The sequence below is a fragment of the Silene latifolia genome, chromosome 11 (genome assembly GCF_048544455.1).
Source record: "Silene latifolia isolate original U9 population chromosome 11, ASM4854445v1, whole genome shotgun sequence".
In the NCBI taxonomy this organism is placed as follows: domain Eukaryota; kingdom Viridiplantae; phylum Streptophyta; class Magnoliopsida; order Caryophyllales; family Caryophyllaceae; genus Silene; species Silene latifolia.
In genome coordinates, this window is record NC_133536.1 from 96,588,991 (window position 1) to 96,611,023 (window position 22,033).

Below are 22,033 nucleotides of genomic sequence, written 5' to 3' on the forward strand. Positions count from 1 at the left end.
CCAGTTTAGAACTGTTTGCAGCCTTTGAAAGAGTATAATAACTTCATTGTTGAGGTCTTTTAATTCTTGCCGCTTCCTGTTCACCGCTTCTGAAAGAATCGACATAGCCAAATTAGAATGAAAATTTGGTGACCCATTATCATATTTACACAATAATATGGCTTACCGTCGGACACGTAATTAGATGTTATTGCTGGTGAGATTTGACTTCTATCACCAACAATAAGATGTCTAAGCCGTCCTAAAGTGGGATTTTCGTTATTCAATAAAGCCCAGATTGCATTATCAACCATGACTATGTTGAGGCGCCTAAATAGTTGAGGACTTTCCTGAACTATTGTATTAATCTTAACTTGTATGTGTCTGACTATAAAAGTGTTTGATGCCATTTTACCAAGGCAATAACACAATTAGATGTCGGCAGAAAAGGGAGACAGAAAAATAGAGGAGTTAATGGATGGAGGTTTATGTTTTCAATTTTCTGAGATGTTCACAATGTACTTATAGGGAAAGAATTACTGTATTTTTTTAAATTTGTTTTGGAAGAGAATAACGTGTCTGTGTATAAGCATAAGGTGGTCCCGTTAAATTTAAAGTTTCTATGTATTCTTTTGGAAACTTTGGTGACTTCTGCTACTTTTCTAATCGTTTCTTTTATCTAAAAAATGTGTCATAATGAATATCCGAAGCACTTGACTTACATAAGCGTACTTCTCAATCAAGACGTTGATCATAAACATTATAATTCATCAAAATTGCACAAAATCGGCCATTTATTTAATATAGGTATCGTTTGCCTAATAGCGAATACTTTTGATTACCTATTTCGTTTTGGTGATTGCTTACTTCGTTAAAGTTAACTGATAATTTGATATTGGTCACACATCTGGTACTACAAATTTGCGCTTACTCTGTGCTTCACCATTTAACCAGGGAAGATCAACTGTGACGGTTACTTTTAACGCAAGTAAATTGCTAACTGCAGATTTTTAAAAAAGAACAAAATTATAAGAAATAACTGTTTACTAAATTTATTCAAAAATAAATTGTTTAGATTTCAGACGAACTATACTTCACCTATGAGGGCTAATTTCTAGGCAAAGTGGGTTAGGCAGGAATTAGTCTTATTGTAAAGTAATTTGATGAATAGTAATCAACCACTGTTCACATGGCAGGCCACTAATTATTGTCTATTATTGTTATATATATATATATATATATATATATATATATATATATATATATATATATATATATATATATATATATATATATATATATGTTTTGTAGTTTATATGAGTTTTAATTAGGTGTGTTAGTATATCAATATTTCCTATCCTATATATATAGCAATATGCCTATCTTTTTAACATTGAGTTTGTTCATTTGATGTTCAAGGTCAATATTGCTTGCCAGAATTTGGAGCCAGTGCTATCGTCCAGTTCAAAGGAATCTTCCTTACAACTTATAGGTTTCTTATTTTAAATTGGGTTTGTCAATATGCATGCATGTTGGTTTTGAGGATCACTGGTACCATTCAACAATTTCTAAATTTCTATTCTACATAGTATAGGTCGTTTTAATTGTTATTTTATGACTGTTATGTGTGCATGCAAAAGTAGTGTAGATTATATTATGTTTATTTGTTAATGATTGAAGGACAGTCGTTTTAATTGTTGTTTTATTACTGTTATGTGTGCATGCAAAAGTAGTGTAGATTATATTATGTTTATTTGTTAATGATTGAAAGACAGTGTAAAGGTTTGCATGTTGGTTATTGTGGTCTTTACAAGTGAAGTTAATTACTGGTTATTAGGTGTTTTTGCAAAAGTGTTGTCTGTTTACATACAATTAACTTTAATTCATAGTGATTAGATTACCCTTTTTTTTATGATAATGCGTATTGATGAAATTAGAAATACCATAATCCTTAATGTTTTTGTATTTTGGTGTTTTAAAGTGGAGGTAGTTGTTACTTGTTAGACGACGATGTAAAAGTAGAAAATTCTATATACTATTTACTTTAGTCGATAGTGGTTAGATCACCACTTCTTTTCTAACGTATAAAGCTACTTTGTCAGTAAAATGTAAGCATGTAGATAGATTTATGCAGTAGTTGGAAATTCTAAAAGACTTAGCCATTTTTTCATGCAGTTGATGCTACGCGGTTGCACAACTGCACATGTTAAGAGGGGTATGGAAATGTCTGGATCAGATTAGGCTACACAAATAGTGATCCCTTTCCAACCTTTGCTATTGCAGATTACTCAATACCTTCACTTTCCTGCCCCGAAATATGAGTTCTTAGATATCCAAAAAAAACAATGCAGCTGTGTTAGTTTTCCCTGATAGTGGGCCAGGAGTGTATACTTTTGTAGGTGGCCCATCTTCAAGCTTAGAAAAATCTTGTGAAAAAGCTGCACAATTCGCTGTTAAAGATTTAATGGATAGGTTTAATGTGTGGGTTGAAGATATATCTGTTTCGAAAAGGCGCGAATATGAGCGCTGTGCTGGTCTGTACAAGTTAAAACGTCAAGAAATACGTCATCTTAGTAAGGGATTTGTAGGTCTTCCCTTAATTGAGAAGCTAGGTAGGGGTGCACCTATTGGTAGTGAACCGGTGATTATAGATTACACAGCTATATTCAGGTTGATTGTAAGCAAATGTGGCATTGAAAGCTCTGAATTAGAAATAGTTTCGCATGGTCGCTCCAAATATACTGCTTGGGGCATGATCACTTATGCAAAAGACGGCTACAACAGTAAAACATTTTACAGTATTTGCTGTGATCATATTGAGGATGCAAAGAATAGCTTGGGCAAACAAGTAATTGAGTTTCTCATACCTTTGTACAACCTGGAAATTATCGATGCAAATTATAATCCAAGACTCACAGCATATTCGGCTATCTTATGTGCTCTAGAAATGGAAAGTAACATAGCTGCAAAAGAGCGCTTTTTAGGATTGGAACTTGCAACTGCAACTTCAAGATTGCTACCTGTGCATAAATGTTCCAAATCAAAAGAGCAAGAGCTTAAGATTCCTACTATGATTTCAGTTCCAGTTCCACCTAAAAAAAGGACCTTGAATAGATCGTCAATGCTGCTGTCTATTAGGAACAAAATGGAAAATGGACAGAGGCAAAATTTCAAGGTTCCTCAAGCGCTGTCTCTAGTTTTCAAAAGGGCAAAATATAACTACACTACTTAGGCACTTTGCCAGGAATTTGCTACGTTAGAATAGTGTTCAACTATAAAACCTAGGCACTGGTTGTTATCCTAGAATAATGTATTTAGGCCTTTTTGTTTTTGCTCAAGCATAAGTAGACTGCTTATGCATTTAGCCATGTCTTAGCTACCCTAGAATGTTGTTAAGCTATATAACCTAGGTATTGGGTGTTCTTATAGCATAATGTAATTATGCCATTTTGTTTTTGCTTAGGCATCTTTGATGTAAGATCTTGTGTTCATGTACACTACTCTTATGAACATTTGTAAATGGGAATTATTTTTTGTTTTTGAAAAGTTCGAATGTAATTTTCTTATGTAATATTAAATGAAAATTTGCTTGTACATGTGTATGAATATTTGTAAATTATGCTTTCCCTTCTAGAATATGATTTATGCTAAATGCTTCTGTTTCCATGATATTAATGGTTTACATAAGTTTCTTTAATAAACAAAATTTCATTTAAATTTTGGATTAACTGCCTGTTATCCTTCACAGCATCATATTATTTGATCGAAAATTCAGAAAAATACAAGCCTCAAGTGCTGGTAAAAGTTATTTTGATGGGTAAGTTTACACATTTAAGATCCAAAAAAATTACAATAGACTATATTATTAATATTTTATCATTATTATGTATCTAAGAAGAGAATAGAAATATCATTCACAACTTTGAGATTTTTGACAACATTTATATTGCAAAATGTAGATACTTTTCCTTATTATACAGAGACAGTGGCGATGGGTAGGCCTAAACGTTTGCGCCAAGCTCCCTTGCAGTCCCAAGTACCGACATCTGTGTAAGTTCCATTTTTCTAATGGGTAATGGTTGTTTTGCTAATCAGTTTTAACGTTTTGTTTCTTTTGTAATTGTAAAGTGGAATGGGTGGCGTTGTTGCTAGACAACCTAAAAAACCTCGGACAAGGCATCCTATAACTCAAATTAATAGTAAGTTGTAGTCCTTTTCATGGTTTATTTGCAGTGTCTCCTTTATACTTATTTCTTAATCTGGTTTTTATTATTTATTCCTTGACATGTTATTTATTTTTGCCAATGTATTTTATTTTGGCTTTCCATTAGGAATACCTATTGCAACCATAGGCCAACCTTTGCCTCGGGCACCTTTGCGATTGCCATCTCTTCAGCAATGCCAGAAATGCTTGGCATATAAAATTGGATTTGAGACCAAAAACTTTTGTTTTAGAGATGGTACTATACAAATTCCTCAACATGAATATCCTTCTGAATTGGCAAGATTATATACTGCCAATACGGAGGATGCAATACATTTTCGCAAGTATGCTAGGGTGTACAATAATTTATTTGCTTTTAGCTCTATTGGTGGAGACTTTGACGCCCAAACCGAAAAAGGCATTTATGTTTTCAAACTTCAAGGACAAATGTATCATCATGTACCTAATTTATTACCTACCGATGGTAAACCAAGGTATCTGCAACTTTATTTTTATGATGGCCAACACGAGGCTGAAAACCGTGCTAATTGTTTGTCTGAATTAAGGCAATATGTTATAGATATCCTTATGCGTGTGACACAGACAAATCCATATGCACGGTTCTTTCGGTCACTGAAAGATATAAGTGTAGATGAGACCACGCAAATTTTGATAAACAAAAATCCTCGTGCAGACCAAAATGTCTATAACGCACCTTCTTCTGATGAAGTTGCTGTGATTTGGTCTGATAGCTCTTCATCAAGTCTATCTGAAGGACCCCACATTTCAGTTTCTGGAAAGGAAAATGACAGTCACAGGATCATGCATTATTACGGTTGCTATGATCCATTGCAATACCCACTTTTGTTTCCCTCTGGTGAATCCGGATGGAGACAAGGGTTAAAAAAAAAAAAAAACCCAGCAAATTCAACCTGTTAACACTCAACCAACACCACTTTCAGCTTCTGTTGAAAGTGTTGAGGCCCTTTTAGAAGCCAAAGAAACACGTGAGCATATTGACTTTTCCTTGTTATTTAATTATGAAACTATATTCATTAAATATGTACACTTTTATATTATAATTATAATTAAATATTCCTCTGTTGATAGGTACGATAACAGCACATGATGAAGATGAAAAGCAGGTTTCTTACCGGGAATATTATTGTTATAAGTTGCAAAATAGACCTGGGAATATGCTATTAAGGGCGGGTCGATGTCTCCAGCAATATGTTGTTGATATGTATGTGAAAGTTGAAAATACAAGACTGGATTTCGTTAGAAATAATCAGGAAACCATTCGGGCTGAATTGTATCAAGGTATATTAGATACTGTGGATGCTGGAGAGTGTTGTGCTGCTAATGTTGGACGTAGGGTTATTTTGCCGCCAACCTATATAGGTGGACCACGTGACATGAAAAAAAGATATATCAATGCTATGTCACTTGTTCAGGAGTATGGAAAACCTGATCTGTTTCTAACAATGACATGTAATGCAAGCTGGCCAGAAATTAAAGAGCAACTTGGACCTGGAGAAGAAGCTCAAAATCGGCCAGATATTGTAGTAAGGGTTTTTCATGCTAAGTTAATAGCTCTGAAGAAACAGATAATGGAGAAACATATATTTGGAGAAGTTGCAGCTTTCATTTATGTGGTTGAATTCCAGAAGAGGGGGCTCCCACACGCGCACATGTTGCTCATCCTAAAGCCAGCCTACAAGCTTAACTCACCTGATACTTTCGATAAATTTGTATCAGATGAAATACCTAATTCAGGATATCCAACCTTACGTGCATTAGTGTTGAAACATATGATGCATGGGCCTTGTGGTAACTTCAATCCTGAATATCAATGCATGAAGAAAAAAAACAGTATGGGTCGGTGTAAATACAACTACCCAAAGAGCTTCACAGATGAGAAGACGACCAATTTAGATGGCTATCCAGAATATAGAAGACGAAATGATGGACAAACTGCAGTTGTTCGTAAGGAAAAATTGGACAACAGGTGGGTTATACCATATAACCCATATTTATTATTAATGTTCGACTGTCATTTGAATATGGAAGTCTGCTCAACAATTGAAGCTGTTAAATATTTATACAAATATGTATACAAAGGGCATGATAAAATCTCTTTCAATGTTGTGCGAAGCAGCGACCCCAAACCTGTTGATGAAATTGAGCAATATCAATCTGGTAGATGGGTTTCACCATGCGAAGCAATGTGGCGTATTTATGGATTTGATTTGTTTGAAACACAACCACCTGTTTTTGTGTTGCATGTGCATTTGCAAAATATGCAGTCATTGCGCTTGAACACAGAGGAAAATTTAGAAACAGTTCTTGCCAATGAGAAACGTGTTCGAACTCCTCTTACAGAATTTTTTGCAGAAAATTCAAAGGAAGGTGCTGAACAATTGACATATGGTAACTTTACAAAGAAATATAGGTGGGATAAGGGACAGAAAAGGTGGTTCAAGAGGAGAACAAAACTTGTGGTCATTGGCAGGATTGTTTTTGTTTCACCTTCAAAAGGGGAACGTTACTTTCTCAGAATACTACTTCTTCACGTACGCGGACCTAAGTATTTTGAAGATTTGCGTACTGTTAATGGACATACATACACAACATTTCAAGAGGCTGCCTTGCAACGTCACTTAATTGAAGAAGACAACACAGTTGATATGTGTTTAACCGAAGCATGTACAGTTCAGATGCCTTGTGCCTTGAGACATCTTTTTGCAGTGTTGCTCATTTTTTGCCAACCAAAAGATCCAGCTGACCCGTGGACAAAATACTACCCACATTTGTCTCAGGATTTCCAACACAAATTTCCAAATGAACCCAATAAAGTAAGTCATCTCACGGCTTCTTCCGTTGAAAACTCTCTGGAAGCAATGGGTAAATCTTTAAAGAGTTTCAACTTAGAGCATTTAGTAGCATTTGAAGATGATGAAATCCGAAGAACAAAGGACATTATCGACGCACTTGATAGTCCTATTCCCCAGGAGTGTATTGATTGTTGCTATATGTTAAATGCTAAGCAAAAGGAAGCATTTGACACTATAGTGACTCATGTAAAAGAAGGAAAGCCTGGAGCATTTTTTATTGATGGCCCGGGGGGTACGGGTAAAACTTTCCTCTATAATGCATTATATGCAGAAGTACGTCTCATGGGGAAAATTGTTTTACCTACAGCTACTTCTAGCATAGCTGCTGCTAATATATCTTCGGGAAGAACAACACACTCTCGATTTAAACTTCCTCTTGATACTGATGGATCGCTGACATGCGACGTACCAAATCAGAGTAGCCTTGCTGCATTAATAAGAGAAACCAGTCTAATTATATGGGATGAAGCTTCAATGGCAAAAAAAGCTAACGTTGAAACTCTTGATCTATTGCTTCGAGATTTGTGCAATCCTGAACTTGTGTTTGGAGGTAAAATCATTGTTTTTGGTGGAGATTTCCGACAAGTACTGCCAGTAATTCCTCATAAAACCCAACGAGAAGCAGTAGAAGCGAGCTTAGTTAACTCCATATTCTAGTCAGGGTTTATCAAATTCCGATTAACTGAAAATATGCGAGCACGAGAAGATCCTGACTACTGTAGATTCTTATTGGCTCTGGGAAATGGAGAATTGCAAACAGAAGAAAATGAATACGTACAACTCCCAAGTGAGATTGTTCGGCGTTCTTCAGAAGGTGGGCCAGATCCTATAAATGAAATAACAAGTGTTGCATTTCCAGAGCTTGATGTCACTGAATTTAATTCAGACATTTTTACGACTCGCGCAATCCTTACACAAATCAATGACGATGTCGATGCAATCAACTCTGTGTTGATAAACAAATTTCCAGGAGAAGCTGTGACGTACAAGAGCTATGACACAGTCCTAGACGACAAGTGTAATATATATCCTGCTGAATTTGTTAACAAACTTTGTCCGGGAGGCATGAGTCCGCACGAGCTTGTCTTAAAGGAGAATTGTCCGGTTATACTGTTACGGAACATACTCCCATCATTTGGCCTCTGTAACGGAACACGACTACTTTGCAAGCGTTTTTTCCCTAACTTAGTTGAATGCATCATAACAGTTGGCCATCATAAAGGGGAGCATGTTTTCATTCCACGGGTAAAGTTGCGGCCATCAACGTCAGATAACTATCCATTTCAATTCCAGAGGAATCAGTTTCCATTGAAGCTTAGCTTTGCAATGACAATAAACAAATCACAAGGTCAGACTCTGAGCCAAGTGGCTGTGTACTTCCCTAAGCCTTGCTTCTCACATGGACAGTTGTACGTAGCTCTATCCCGTGCTAGGACATCCAAGCAATTTACAGTTGTGTCAAACAAGAAGCCCAATTCTACAGCAGATACATACGTAAAAAATATGGTATCCTTCACAGTTCTTCGGCTTGCCAATATCATTGTATAGCGAATACAGTTTGTAAGTTTCCATCAAACAAACATAAAGATTCGTATATATGTATGTATATATTGAAGAAGTTAAATGACTTGCCTTTTTTGCCTGTTAATCTTACCAGTTAAGAGGTAACTACAATTCCAGAGATATAGCTTCATGCCTACCAAGCAACAAAAGTCGTTATTTCTTCATTCAACTTCTTTTCTTCTGTTTTTTGAAAGATGGGTGCCCAAATGAAACCAAAAACGTAAGTTCTTTTATTCTCTACAATCTTACTCTTTTTTTCCAACCATAGATGATTTGGAGTTTTATGTGCTGATTTTTAATCTAAATCTAGCGGCCAACCTTTTGAACCAGGGCTTTGCATCAAGAAGATTCTCAGTATTACTAATGGGTTATAACTTCTAAGGATTATGTAATCAAAGTTCTTCTATTTCGTGCCAGGTGTATCAGATTTGTGCTTTTGCAAGGTAATTTATTCTCTCTTATTGATCAGTAACAGCCAATTTTTTGTAAATTACTTCTAACAGTTCAGAACACTGCCAGCATTACTCTTGACCCTTTTACTTTGGACTTTTAGTATTGTATTTATGTACAGGAGATCAAGCTCTACAAGTGGAAAACTATAAATTATAACGTGCCATTTAAGGTTCATTTATTTCTTTCTATTTTCTTAAGTGTGTATTTTTCGGTTTTACTTGCCATGAGATCGGGAGTAATCACAATTTATGCTCCTTTGCTCTTAAACTCCTCTTAAGGTAGAAAGCTTTTTTTGGATGGCTAACGTATCTTTTAAAGAGTCAGTAGAGTAGTAAATCCTTACAATCACCCGTTGTGACTAGATATCAGTCATTGTACGATAAATATATACTGCTTTAAAATGCAGTAATGGTAACCACTGAAGCATTTTTAACTCGCTTACTTTGTATAATTATAAATCACATGTAAATAGCACAAATGTATGGTTATTCTATTCTTCATTTTTAATCTCATACCTACTTTCCTAGATCTTTATTCTTAATTTGTAATCTCTTCCCTACATATCAGCCAACTATAAAGACACTTTCCATTTTTATGATGACATTCCCTACCACTTTCAGACAATAATGTCCCTAAACCTCTAACCACGTCTGTAACTTCGACTCTTTAATTTTAAGGTCATACCCTTCTCAGATATGACACTCGAGGCTATGGGTATAGAGTTCATAGTAGACACTTGCCTATGTAAAGGATAAGATCAACATGGTATCCTTTTCTATTATAATGGTTTTAGGCCTCGTCTAAAGTAAGTCTTTAACTTTTCATTATAGCTCTAAATATTTCAAATGTCTATGAAAATGTGTTGTCACACCCATACCCTTATTTCACAAGCTTCTAAGACCTGATTCTAAAACTATGTGTAGTACTCATAATAAACATTCATAACTCCAATACATTTCTTTTCGAAATCCCATTGACAAAAAAACACAAAGTTAATAATCATATCAAAGTTAATAATCCCATTGCTTATTCTGTCTTTCTGCTTGTTTTCTGGTGACTTTGTAAGTGAACACGATCTAATTAAACTTATAGATGTTTCATTGCCACTAAAAGTTCCACTCATATGCTACTAAAGTGCAACACTTCACTTCTCATATCTCAGTCTTCTTTTGTCATATTCGATTTTGTTGCTAAGACCAAAAGATTCACCTGATGTCTAATGACAGTCTTTCAATTCTAGATTAAGGTCATGTACGATCTTAAAGTTGTCTTGGAACTTTGTTTTTAGCATGTTTCTTGTAAGGAGTTCTTGCTTGTAAGCCATTTAAACACACAATTACTAGAGTTTTAGCATCCAAATCTCATTTTTAGGCTTAAGTTTATATTCTCATGAAAATTGGAGTGTGTTCTCGATAATATAAAAAACATAGTCTGGATATTTTCTTTCCGTACATCTTATAATTTTAGAGGATTTTTGGCTTTTTATGTGAACCTGACATTCTACTTGACTGTAAATGTGGACTTGGGACAGTGCTGAGTATTGGATGCAGCTATTTGTGGAAAATTTTTCATGTTTTACGATTAAAATGAAGTGTTGAGGAATTAGGTCTGTCTTTCGCTTACAGCTGTGACAGAGGGGCTATGAGCAGTACTTATATCCCAAAAACTCCTTTTCTTTATTCGTAGCTAGAGGATATTGAAACCTGTGACCATCGGTTTTTGTGCGTCTTGTTAATGTTTACTTTAGTTGCTCCCAACTAAAGTCTATAACCATACTACTCTGCCAATGTCATTCAATGTATTTGCCTTTCCTAATACACTTTCTCCTTTCATTTTGCATCTCCTGATTTGGCCTTTTACTCTCCATTTTGCCCCCTAATTTCTCCTTTAATTTCTTCATTTCCAGATCGACCTTCACCTCTTTCATCATGCAAAGTGTTTTCTACTTTACCGATAAATTATTCGCTGCGCCTTTCTTATTTTCCACTGGTAACTTATTATCATCCTTTTTGTTTCTTTCCCGTTAAATAATTTTACCAAACCTGTAAAACCAAGGTTTATACTGATGTACGCTTTATATTTCTGTTTTGTAGCTCTTTGATCAACAGAAATGCAATTGTCCTCGCAGCCAGAACAAGTCCTAGCTAGAGTTTTGGACCAAAAATCCTTGCAAACAAAAAAAAAGTTGGTATATTGTGCATATTACCATAATAAAAAAGGACCTGGCATTTTGATGAACACACAAAAGTCTTTCTATGTATGCTTCTAATTTTGTTTATCTATTTCCGTGGGCAAAATATATATGTTTCTTATTTTTCTTATATACATCTTTATGGTCTACATCAACTTAAATGAAGGCTATGTAAACTTATAACGCTAGATTTCTATGTTCTTGATCTCGGCAATAATGAAGCTTCTATATCAAATTTGATGTACGATTTTGGATGATGGATTTCAATCTTTCACATTAAATACTACAAGGTCTTATGTCATCAAAAGTGTGCTAGCTCGACAACTTGGCTATTAATGGCACAAATATTTAAATACTCGTAAAATATTGTCGTGGATTAGCCAACAGTCTTACTAACCTTTTAGGTTTAGAATAAGAGTATCCGTTTAAATGGCTAATTGTAGATTGTCTATTAGTGGAAATGGACGATTCATTAGTAGAGTAGGTACCGTCACTTTCTGTTGTGTAGCCATGCTCCCCGTTAATTGGGTTTTCAACATCGTTAGACAGTCTGTTTCCGATATACCATATTAATTTTTACTATAATGGACGGAGATTTCTTTAACAAGCAAAAATCCCAAAAAAAAGCCCAACTCACTAGCTACATTACATCGTCAAATTATTTACACGTAAAAAAATTCAATACAAACAGATTCACACAAATCAGAAATATTACTTTCAAAAATATTTCATTATCATACCACAAATAATAGTAATTTATACTAGAATAAGACATTTTTCCTTAAGTAAATGCATTATTTATTTACATTACTTTTCTTGTACCATTTAAAAGGCAATGCATTTTCTGCCTAACCTTTTACCACTTATAAAAGGAGAGCTACATTACACATAATGACAAGTGAATCAAAACCAACATCCACATTCTGATAAGCACAAACAACTAAGAATTTCAGCTTAAAAGGTATGTCCACTCATCTCTAACTTTTATTTCCTTATTATTATGCATCAAATTTTTATGGTGTAGATCTAATTGCATGCATATGATCTCCTCTACTACATCTTTTCTTCCTTCTTTGTAGGTACATATTCTTCATTCTTATTGTTCTGATTCTTGATTTTTGCATGTACTCCAATTCTTTAATCTTTATTTCTTTATTTTTATGGCAAATGCGTTTCTTCTAACAATTTGTTCCTTCATCCAATGCATGCACATTGTCAAAATATAATTAATTCAGTTTGCATGTATATATTTCCAAAAAATATTATGGTCTTTATATTTGCATGTTCATCAATCTTGCAGTATGTATGCATGTACTTTATTTGATGCTAAATTGAATTGTTTGTGTGTATCTTATATAATTTTTTTTGTGATCTAAATTTTGCTTTTTACGTGTTCGATCTACTGCTCAATCATTTTGTCTTCGTTTTTAGGGGATGCACTCCAAGTGTTTGATGTTTTGTCTAATTCGGGTCATGTTGCATGCAAGTGTTGTGACTCCCATTGATTCAAACTCTCAAAGGGTGTCTTTGGTGGATTGATTGTTGACTGCTTAATCATTTTCTACTACTGGTAAAGACTTTTAGAGTAGAAATTTTGAAGGGGAAAGTTAATCGTTTACTTTTTTTTATTTATCTTCTAATTTTGAATATGTGTGTGAGATTTGATGGTATTGATATGGAATGTTCATAAAATATAAAAAGGAGTTTTATGGGTTATGCATGCAATTACCCCTGTTTTATCATTTATCATGACACATAGCTGATTTCGTCTAGCATAACTGAATAGCAGATTTTTTGCCTGATTATCGGCAAACCATAGGTTTATATTTATATGTATAACCAGGTTTTTGACTTGAAACTGTGGCCTTGGCTCTTCTTCTAAGTCTATAGGAACTTAGTTAAACTATAAATGCAAAAAGACTGTAAAGCAGTTGGATGTCTTTCTGATTGCCTCAGTTACTGCCTGCCTATATGTGCTATATATTTCTGCGCTTTCAGATCTGATTTTCTTCATAAAAGAGTAGTTTTTTCATCATATTTTTCCTTTTTTGCAAAATAAATGGCGGATATTTTGAAAAATTAAAAGACCATGAAGAAATAGAGAGAGTATCTAATATGACAACTGGTTATGTTTGTCTACCAGTTTAGATGTTGACTAATGAACCGTCTTCTTTTAAATTTGAAACCTTTGGGAGTCACCCAAGTAGTCTCTCACTATGAAAAGGTCACTGCAGTTTTCTTTTGTCTCAAAAAAAGGAAAAACGTCCGAAATCTGGTGAAAAACAGTTAACTGAATTTGTGATCTTTTATTAACTTGCATTAAAGCTGTTATCTGCCTTGCCTATTTCCTACTGTAGTATGGTCTTCTCATCTTTTCCTTGTTTCACCTTGCTTATCATCCTGTTTACGCAACGTATCCCATGGACTCATGTCATTCTTAGCATCTCCTTTATTACTTAAATTTTATTTTATTGCACTTAACATGGATGACCCTGATAGATGTTATGTGTTATTCTACTGACAGAGAAGATGTTGCTGGTTGTTAATAATAACACATGTTTAACTAAAACCAATTTCCAATACATGCAGGATGAAGCCGAATAAGGTATATCTTAATCAATTAACAACATCAAGCAAGAATTACAAAGTTAAGGTACACGTAATTGAAAAGGGTCGTCCTAAACGTTCCCCTATAAAGGGTACGCTTTACCAGACCTTACTTTTAGAAGATGAAAAGGTATGATTACTTTTTAATACTATTGTGAGTTAGCAATAATTTACAGGTCAACTTTATTTATAATAAGATTCTATTCTAACAATGACTATGGCAACTTTAGGGAACAATAATGCGCGGCACCCTCTTTGGAGAACAAATTGACGGGTATAAGAACGTTTTAATGTACAATGGTCAATATGAAATTGCTAACGCACCTATCAAACCTTGCGACGAGAAATGGAGAGTATCTGCATCAGATTTAAATTACCAAATGCAGTTTGGAAAACCAGCCATTGTAGAACCAGTTGACAGTAGCCAAGGCATCATCATGCCCGAATATAGAAACATTGCACAAATTCCTAAAACAGCTGACCCGAACGACAAATATGGTAAGAACCCGAAAAGGCCTACTGCATATACATACTGCTTTACTTATGATCTATAACCGTTGTATCTAACACCTTAACATAAATGTCTAGATATTGTCGCTGTAGTTCTCTTTGTAGAAGCAGAAGCACATAGAATCCCCAGAGATGAAGGCCGAGTAATATGTGTTCGGGAAATTATGGTAATTGATCACAGGTAATTAACTTGCTTGAAAACAATGCTTGCATATATAAGGTACTTACTAATATAAAAATGTTTTTTATGTACAAAACACCAGCACTGAACAACCATTACTTATTTCCGCTTGGAACGACTTAGCTGAGGATGAATGTGATTTGTTAATACAAAAAGCAGAGCAACTTCAAGTAGTTGGTTTCACTGCACTCAAGGTCTCACCGCACAGAGGTACTCTCATATCCCATCTTCCAATTTTACATTGCATATCCAACTTTCAAATGTTTAATATACAGACATTTACAGGCTTCTCTATGACAACAACAATGTCTACAACAATTGTGCATTCAGCGGACGGTGATAAGCCACGTGCTCTGGAAGACTGGTAACCTACTCACCCTACCAAAACAGTTACAACCAAGATGCTTAAGTTGCCTCGTTTATATGTTAAAGAAATGTCGATTCCTAATATCTTTTTTCTAATGATGCAGGACTGCTAACCACAAAACCAAACTATGTCACATCCAGGCACGAATTTTAACATTAAAAGGCTTAATGGGAAACCAGCAAAGCATAACAATCGCTGCACTGCGCATGAAGAAGGTAATATCTACTTTTAATTTCAAAATAATCACTTATGTACCATTTATGTAGCACTTGTAATATAAAATTGCCATACGGTTATCTAATGTGCAGGCACATACTACTCTGCAAGATGAAAAATATACATTGCAAGTAACAATTCCAGAACCAGATTTTCAAAAAATCAATGCATACTTAGGTTGTTCAAGCTGCAATAAATGCACAGACACTCCTGTTGGAAAATCTATGATCTGTCCACAATGTTCAAAACCAGGAACAAAATCCGTTCCAAGTTACAAACCTTTCTTACATGTATATATGCACATATGGACTAAAATACACACTGAAAACACAATTTAAATCCACGCCTTGCAGGGTGACATTTAACTGTGAAGTTTCTGATGGAACTGGCATACTACCAATAACAGCTTTCACTACCGATAGTGAGAAAATCTTTAACATGCCTGCCCCAGATATTTTCAGAATGAAACATTCGGTACATCTTTCCACTTTCTTCTCACAATTCAGCTATCATATATAAGCATGTAGTTCAATAACATAGTTAGGTGGTCCAACGTTTCTATTCATGTAACTATTAACAATTGTTCTTAACTCAAAAACATTTGCGCTTGTTGCTATTAACCGTCTCCTTCATCCACCTCCCTAAAACCTTTTTACTTTTTTCGATATGGTATATTTCCAATTAAAAAAGTAGTAAGTAGGTCTTGGTAGTGCTGCTAGCAATTGTTTCTTTGTTGAATGAGTTTGTAAGTTGTTGTTAATTGGTGAATAGTTTAGCTGAAGGCTTCTTTTTCAAGTGAGAAAGTTACAAGTTAGTATTGAAATTTTTTGCGAGGAGTATATTTTTACAAGCAATTCTTGAGTATTATATATTGTGACAATACAAGTGAGACTGTTTTGAACAATAGTACAGCCATTTAAATTTTTAAATATGATAATGTACAACAAAAAAAATCAAGATTATGTTTTTAGCTTTTTAATAGCACACCCTGATATGTGAGTCCATGATTAGTTTTCGATCATTTTGTACAAATTGATAGATACAACCGAAGGGATAGTGCGTTTATTTCTACATAATATTGAATATAGGTCATGACAGTGTCTTCCATATTTTTTGCATGTATATTTCTGCTAGTAATCCGATTGATTATTAAACTGCAGTACTATGATGCAGTCTATTGGCATCAGCGACTTATTATCTTCTTTCTATTTTGAGTTACCCATCAGAAGTTTCGGAATTTAATTGAAGTAAGGCACATAATAAGTTATTATGCTTAGAAGTTGCTGGGGGAGCCGTGATTAATAAGTATACTCGAGTGCCCTTCAAATTTTGGGAATTGAAAAGCTTAGTGGTGTGACTGATGTCTTATCTTGTTTAGTTGTACTTGAGTTTTAAGCATTGGATATTGGTTGTCTCCAAGAGCTACAGATTCCAATTTCGGGAGTTTTCACATGTATATGGTTCAATAGAAGTGTCTTAGTGGCAATAGGTATACTGGAGCTTCATGCTACCCGTATCAAGTTTTGGAAGTCGAATGAAGTAACACACATAATCAGTCATTATGATTAGATGTTGCAGGGGGAGGTATGATGATTAAGGATACTCGTGCACCCTTCAAAATTGTGAGCTGTGCCTTTTGCAAGTGGCAACAATTTGATCTTTTGTAGGAATTTGTGAACGTTGGTAGATTTGATTATTGGCTTGTTGTCGGCTTGCTTCCTAAAAACAAAACCATTAGGTTAACTATACTGGGGGTAAGGGTGTGTATGTCGGCAAACTATTTGTCAGATGAAGAAGCACTGAGTATTGGGGTAGATTTACTATTGGTTGAATGCTAAACTGCATTTCACGAAACATAAGCAAATAGATATAATTTGCTTAATAAACTTGAATCCTGGATACTTGTACCAAAGAATACTGCCAAATGTTTTCGCTTTATGATGATGGATGCAATATACTTTCTTTTAGAGCTCTAGGTTGTTTATTCAATCTTTAATTAGTTTCATTGCTGGAAAACAGGAGGACTTGACAAGATTCGAGCTGCTCAAAACCCAACTCCAGACTTCCTCAATATCAATTGAAGTAGCCCCAAACACTATGTTGTCGATGAACAATGCATTGCATTGGGTGTTAAAAAAAGTTGCTGATATTACTGAAGAACTGCCACAATCACCAACTACTTCAGCAACAAACCCGAATGCAAACCCTTCTTCCTGCGCACAGGCCAGTTCCATAGAAACTTCAGACAAAGACAATGCAGAAACTACCTTCACTACAACATCTGACAACACCACTTCAACACCAGAGAATGCCAACATAGAAAAAGAACCAGATAACTCCACTGCACAAACACCGGTTCAAGTGTCAAAGCTTATCCAAGTTAAAATTGAAGGATCAAAGGCAAAAACACCAGACAAAGGGACAAAGCAAACAACCATACCACTGCAAGACAATACCTTGTCACATAATCCAAGAAGTTCAGCAGCATAATATCAGTAACGAAGACGATGCTGAATAATAACTATGTAAAATAATATCTATATAATACCTATATAACGCTGCAGTATTTTGGGAACATGCATGCTTACTAAGCCGGGTGTTCCATTCAAAAGCAATAAGCTTTTGCTTTTGTATGTGCGATATGCACCATGTCGTAGCTATGTGTAATGTAAGACAACAAAAAAAACATGCTTACAAAGCTAAATGTAACGTTCAAAAGCAACACGCTTTTGCTTTTGTATGTGCTATACGCACACTTTTATATATAAATGGAAATGTTTTACTAAAGTATTGTGTCAACAGACAAATACCAGCACACTTAGCCAAACGATTCAACCAAATTGGGGCACCGCGCCCAATAGGGCGCGGTGCAACAACTAGTATGAATAAAAGTAAGGAATGATTAAGATGAGACCGTCTTATACGAGAATTAATGGTAAACCGGAAACAAGGTACCTGGAAAGCAAGAAACGGTGGAAAATGAAGAGGGGACGATGGAGGACGAAGACGAGTGTTGATTAATTATATGCGGAAGAGAAATGAGATGATGTTTGTTTTGATTGATATGGTGGAGGATGGTTATTATACAGAATTTAATAAAGGAGGATGAAGGTGGTTGTGGATTGGTGATGAATTTGTTGATGGCGAATACCGAGTGGATGAAGAGGACGAAAGTGGTGGCTGTGGAGGTGAGTGAGGGATGTTGGTGCCGCTGCTGGTGGTGGATGTGGGTCTATTTTGCACTCAGTTTTGGATTCGAGCTAGCTCTGGCGAAAATGAGCAAGGGAGACGAGTATGGCTATGGTCGAGTAATGAGTGGTGGTTGTTATGCGCTGAAGGTGAGAAAGAGCGGGTGATGCAAATTCGGAGGAGCAGGGAGTAGCCCCATAGTGGTCTGACCTGGGTTGCTTTGGGCTCGATTCTGATGTGCGAGACATAGCAGAACCGAGTAAAAAGTTGAATTGGTGGTGAAGTAGGAGGGTGTGCGTGGTGGTTCAGTAAGATAATAATGGTCTTATTTCTTATGCCGACTTGCATCTTATACTGAGTCGACTAGGCGAGTTTTTTTTTTAGGTAAGGAAACTAGGTTGAAAAATTCAACCTATACTATCCTTTCGGATGAGAAAGGCAACGAAAATCAAAGACTTTCAAATTACCATGAAGGTGAAAAAAAAAATTGAGGGCCGAAAAGAGACAACTCTTTCACAAGAGTCTTACACTTTGAAAACCACAGAACAAAAAAGAAAACTAGAGAAACCCCTTCAAAAATACAACAACATTCTAATGAAAGAAAAACTAAACTGGGAAAATGAGAAAAAAATGTACTCCCAAACTGAGATTACAAATTTTGATCAGTCGGCTTCAATCAAAAACAGATCTAAAAAGCATCTTAACAAAAAGCTTCATCACAAAAATCTGAGAAATAATTTTAAAGAACCATCCAAGTACAAAAAAACAATATACTCCGATGGGTCTTTGAATAGGAACTTAATATCTTAGAGCTTCATCCTCTACAATGAGAGGGTATCAAACTACATAACTATGTGTAATGGGCTGAGCAAAACCGGATATCCGATCCGGATTTTAAAACCGGTTCGGATATCCGAATTTAAAATTATCATTTTTCCTGATCCACATCCGATCCGAATAATTCGGATATCCGAAAATCTGGAATCCGAAAATTCGGAGATCCAGATTTCGGAAACCGGATTCGATCCAGATTTAAATTTACAGTAAAAATTACACCAGGGCTGGTGGTATTGGGCTATTGGCAGACTAAAACTAAAGGCAATTTCGGTTCATTTTGCATTTTGCAACCCACTAAAAAAGGTAACGTCTTCGATCGTATAAATTATAAGTCTTGATCGCATAAATTACAAGTCTCGATCGCATAAATTAGAAGTCTTAATTTCATAAATTACAAGTCTTTATTACAAATTTCAAAACTAGTCTAAAAACCGCATAAATTAAACATAAAGTTTCTTTTTTTTTTATATATATAATTTTTTAAAATTCGGATCGGATTCGGATATCCGGTTTTAAGAAAATCACAATCCACATCCGATCCAGTTTATTCGGAAAAAACCGGATCGGATATCCAATTTAAATGGTATCCATATATTCGGATTTTTTTATTCGGATTTCGGATCGGATTCGGAAAAAAAATCGGATCGGATATTTTTTGCTCAGCCCTAATGTGTATAAACTATTAGAGTGACTAACACAGATTTGCTATAAGCAAATTAAGAGAAAAATAGTCGTTTCTGACTAAATCCTTGATTAGAACCTTCTTTAGCTTAGACAAACGACTTAATAAGCTCTCTTAGGCTAAATTAGAGAGCAAATTATAGTCAAGTCTTTAAGAAGGTAAAAAATCAAGAAAAAGACTGAAAAATTTTCCATTAAAATAGTACTTATTACAAATAGAAATAAAAAAGGGGATCTCTCGCATTGGTATATCGAGATGGAAGAAGGTAAGGCTAGTTTTAAGAAATGAGATAGAAGAAGAAGAGTTGGACTAGGAGGCCAAGGAGCTTAGAAATTTCTAAAGATTTTGGTACTTTGAGAGACTTTTCTCTCTCCTTTCTTTTCTGTTGTTTGGCAACTAAATGAATCGTGATTTATAGCTAACAGTTGATCTTAGCTAAAACCGTCTTCACTTCAGACGTCTCATACTACTTTTATTTTTGCTTTAATTAAATCGGTTGTGACTGCCGTTTTATCTTAAGACGGTATTAGGCAAGAATTTGTGTGTAGCTTATAGCTTATATTAGTTAATGTTGAATTCTTATAATATACTCGCTCCGTTCCAATTATAATTTTTCTTATTTTGTCATTTCAGGTTTCTTCATTTTATTTTCTCATTTCAGAATATTCTCCTTTTTGCCTCAAGGAGAATGGTCTGCGATATGAGTAACACATTAATAATAATGAGAAATGTAGAGTAATAGTTGAACAACACCACAATAACAGTAACACCAAAATAACATTATAATAAGACAAAATTGTTGATTACAGCCTTTTAAAAACCACTTTTTGAAAATTACAGCCTTATATAATTTTTTTTGTAAATTACAACCATAATAACAGTTCTGATCAGAAATTACAACCAAAATTCTTACTCCGTTGGAAAATTGAGACAAATTTGAATTTTTGTGACTTAAGTTCATTTTTTAGGACGAAAATACCCCTTACCTTCATCTTATGTTCTTTCCCTTCATCAAAATTCACAACTCCATTTTCTCTCTAATTCTCCATTTCTTCTTCACCAATATCACCTAAATCTAATTCACTCTTTTTATTCAAATTCTATCCTAATCAATTTAATTGAATTCTAATTCTATTATTTCCATTGTATCTTAAAATTAATTAGTGATCTTCATCATCAATTTTCCCCAAATTGAAAGTAATTAGGGTTCATCATCGATTTTCCCCAAATTTATTTTCCCCAAATTGAAAGTAATTAAGGTTCATCATCGATTTTCCCCAAATTTATTTTCCCCAACTGAAAGTAATTAGGGTTCATCATCGATTTTCCCCAAATTTATAATGCTATTTACACTCGCATACTCAAATTAATCAGGCAAACATTCAATCTGGAATACTAATAGCTGGTCAATTGGCAACTTCGGTTGTGAAGCTAGCTGAAAAACAACTCATAACATGCTAAAGAAAGGCCTGAAACTCAATGCCAAGACCAAGGCTCGTAAAATAGCGCTTGAACTTGCTAGTAATGATGAAATTCGGTCTCTACTGGTGGAGCATGAGAAGACAAAAGGAACGGAAGTTCAGCGTGAGACCGAGAAAGTTATGGAACATGTCAACGAGATACACAAGATGATGAACAACAATTATGCTTTTAGCTTGGGTAAATGATGTTCAGGTGAGGAAGATGAGAGGGTTTGAGAGGTAAATGATAGTAAGTGAAAAAATCTGGGTAAGTATGCAAACAAATAGGCAAGGGTATATCGGTCATTTTTTGACAAAATTCACCGGAAACGTCATCGTGGTGCAATTTTCAAAGAAAAGTGATATTATGGCTGTAATTTACAAAAAAAATTATATAAGGTTGTAACTTTCAAAAAGTGATTTTTAAAAGGCTGTAATCAACAATTTTCTCTTATAATAACACTACAATAACACTACAATAACAGTACAATAACAACAGAATAACACGTGTTATTGTAGTGTTATTTTAGTGTAACAAAAAAAAGGAAAAAAGAAAGACAAAAAAGAAAAATAACACTCGAATAACAGGTATTAACCAAAAAAAAAACTGGAATAATATGTGCTAACACAAAAATAAAATAAATTAAAGGGTACATAATGAAAAAACTACAGAAACATAAAATCATAAGAATAACAATAG

The 22,033-nt window shown here is 34.7% G+C and overlaps 2 protein-coding genes across 2 annotated transcripts; both read left to right on the forward strand.

Annotated features, from left to right (window-relative positions):
- Positions 1 to 414: 414 nt before the first annotated feature.
- On the forward strand, positions 415 to 7,734 carry LOC141613694 (uncharacterized). Its single transcript, XM_074432439.1, has 9 exons — positions 415 to 463; positions 1,399 to 1,490; positions 2,309 to 3,168; positions 3,728 to 3,796; positions 3,939 to 3,974; positions 4,108 to 4,178; positions 4,311 to 5,060; positions 5,146 to 5,190; positions 5,294 to 7,734. Exons 1-9 carry the CDS (start codon positions 415 to 417, stop codon positions 7,732 to 7,734), a joined length of 4,413 nt encoding a protein of 1,470 aa, XP_074288540.1.
- A 33-nt stretch (positions 7,735 to 7,767) lies between these two features.
- On the forward strand, positions 7,768 to 8,625 carry LOC141613695 (uncharacterized). Its single transcript, XM_074432440.1, has one exon. It carries the CDS (start codon positions 7,768 to 7,770, stop codon positions 8,623 to 8,625), a length of 858 nt encoding a protein of 285 aa, XP_074288541.1.
- Positions 8,626 to 22,033: the final 13,408 nt, after the last annotated feature.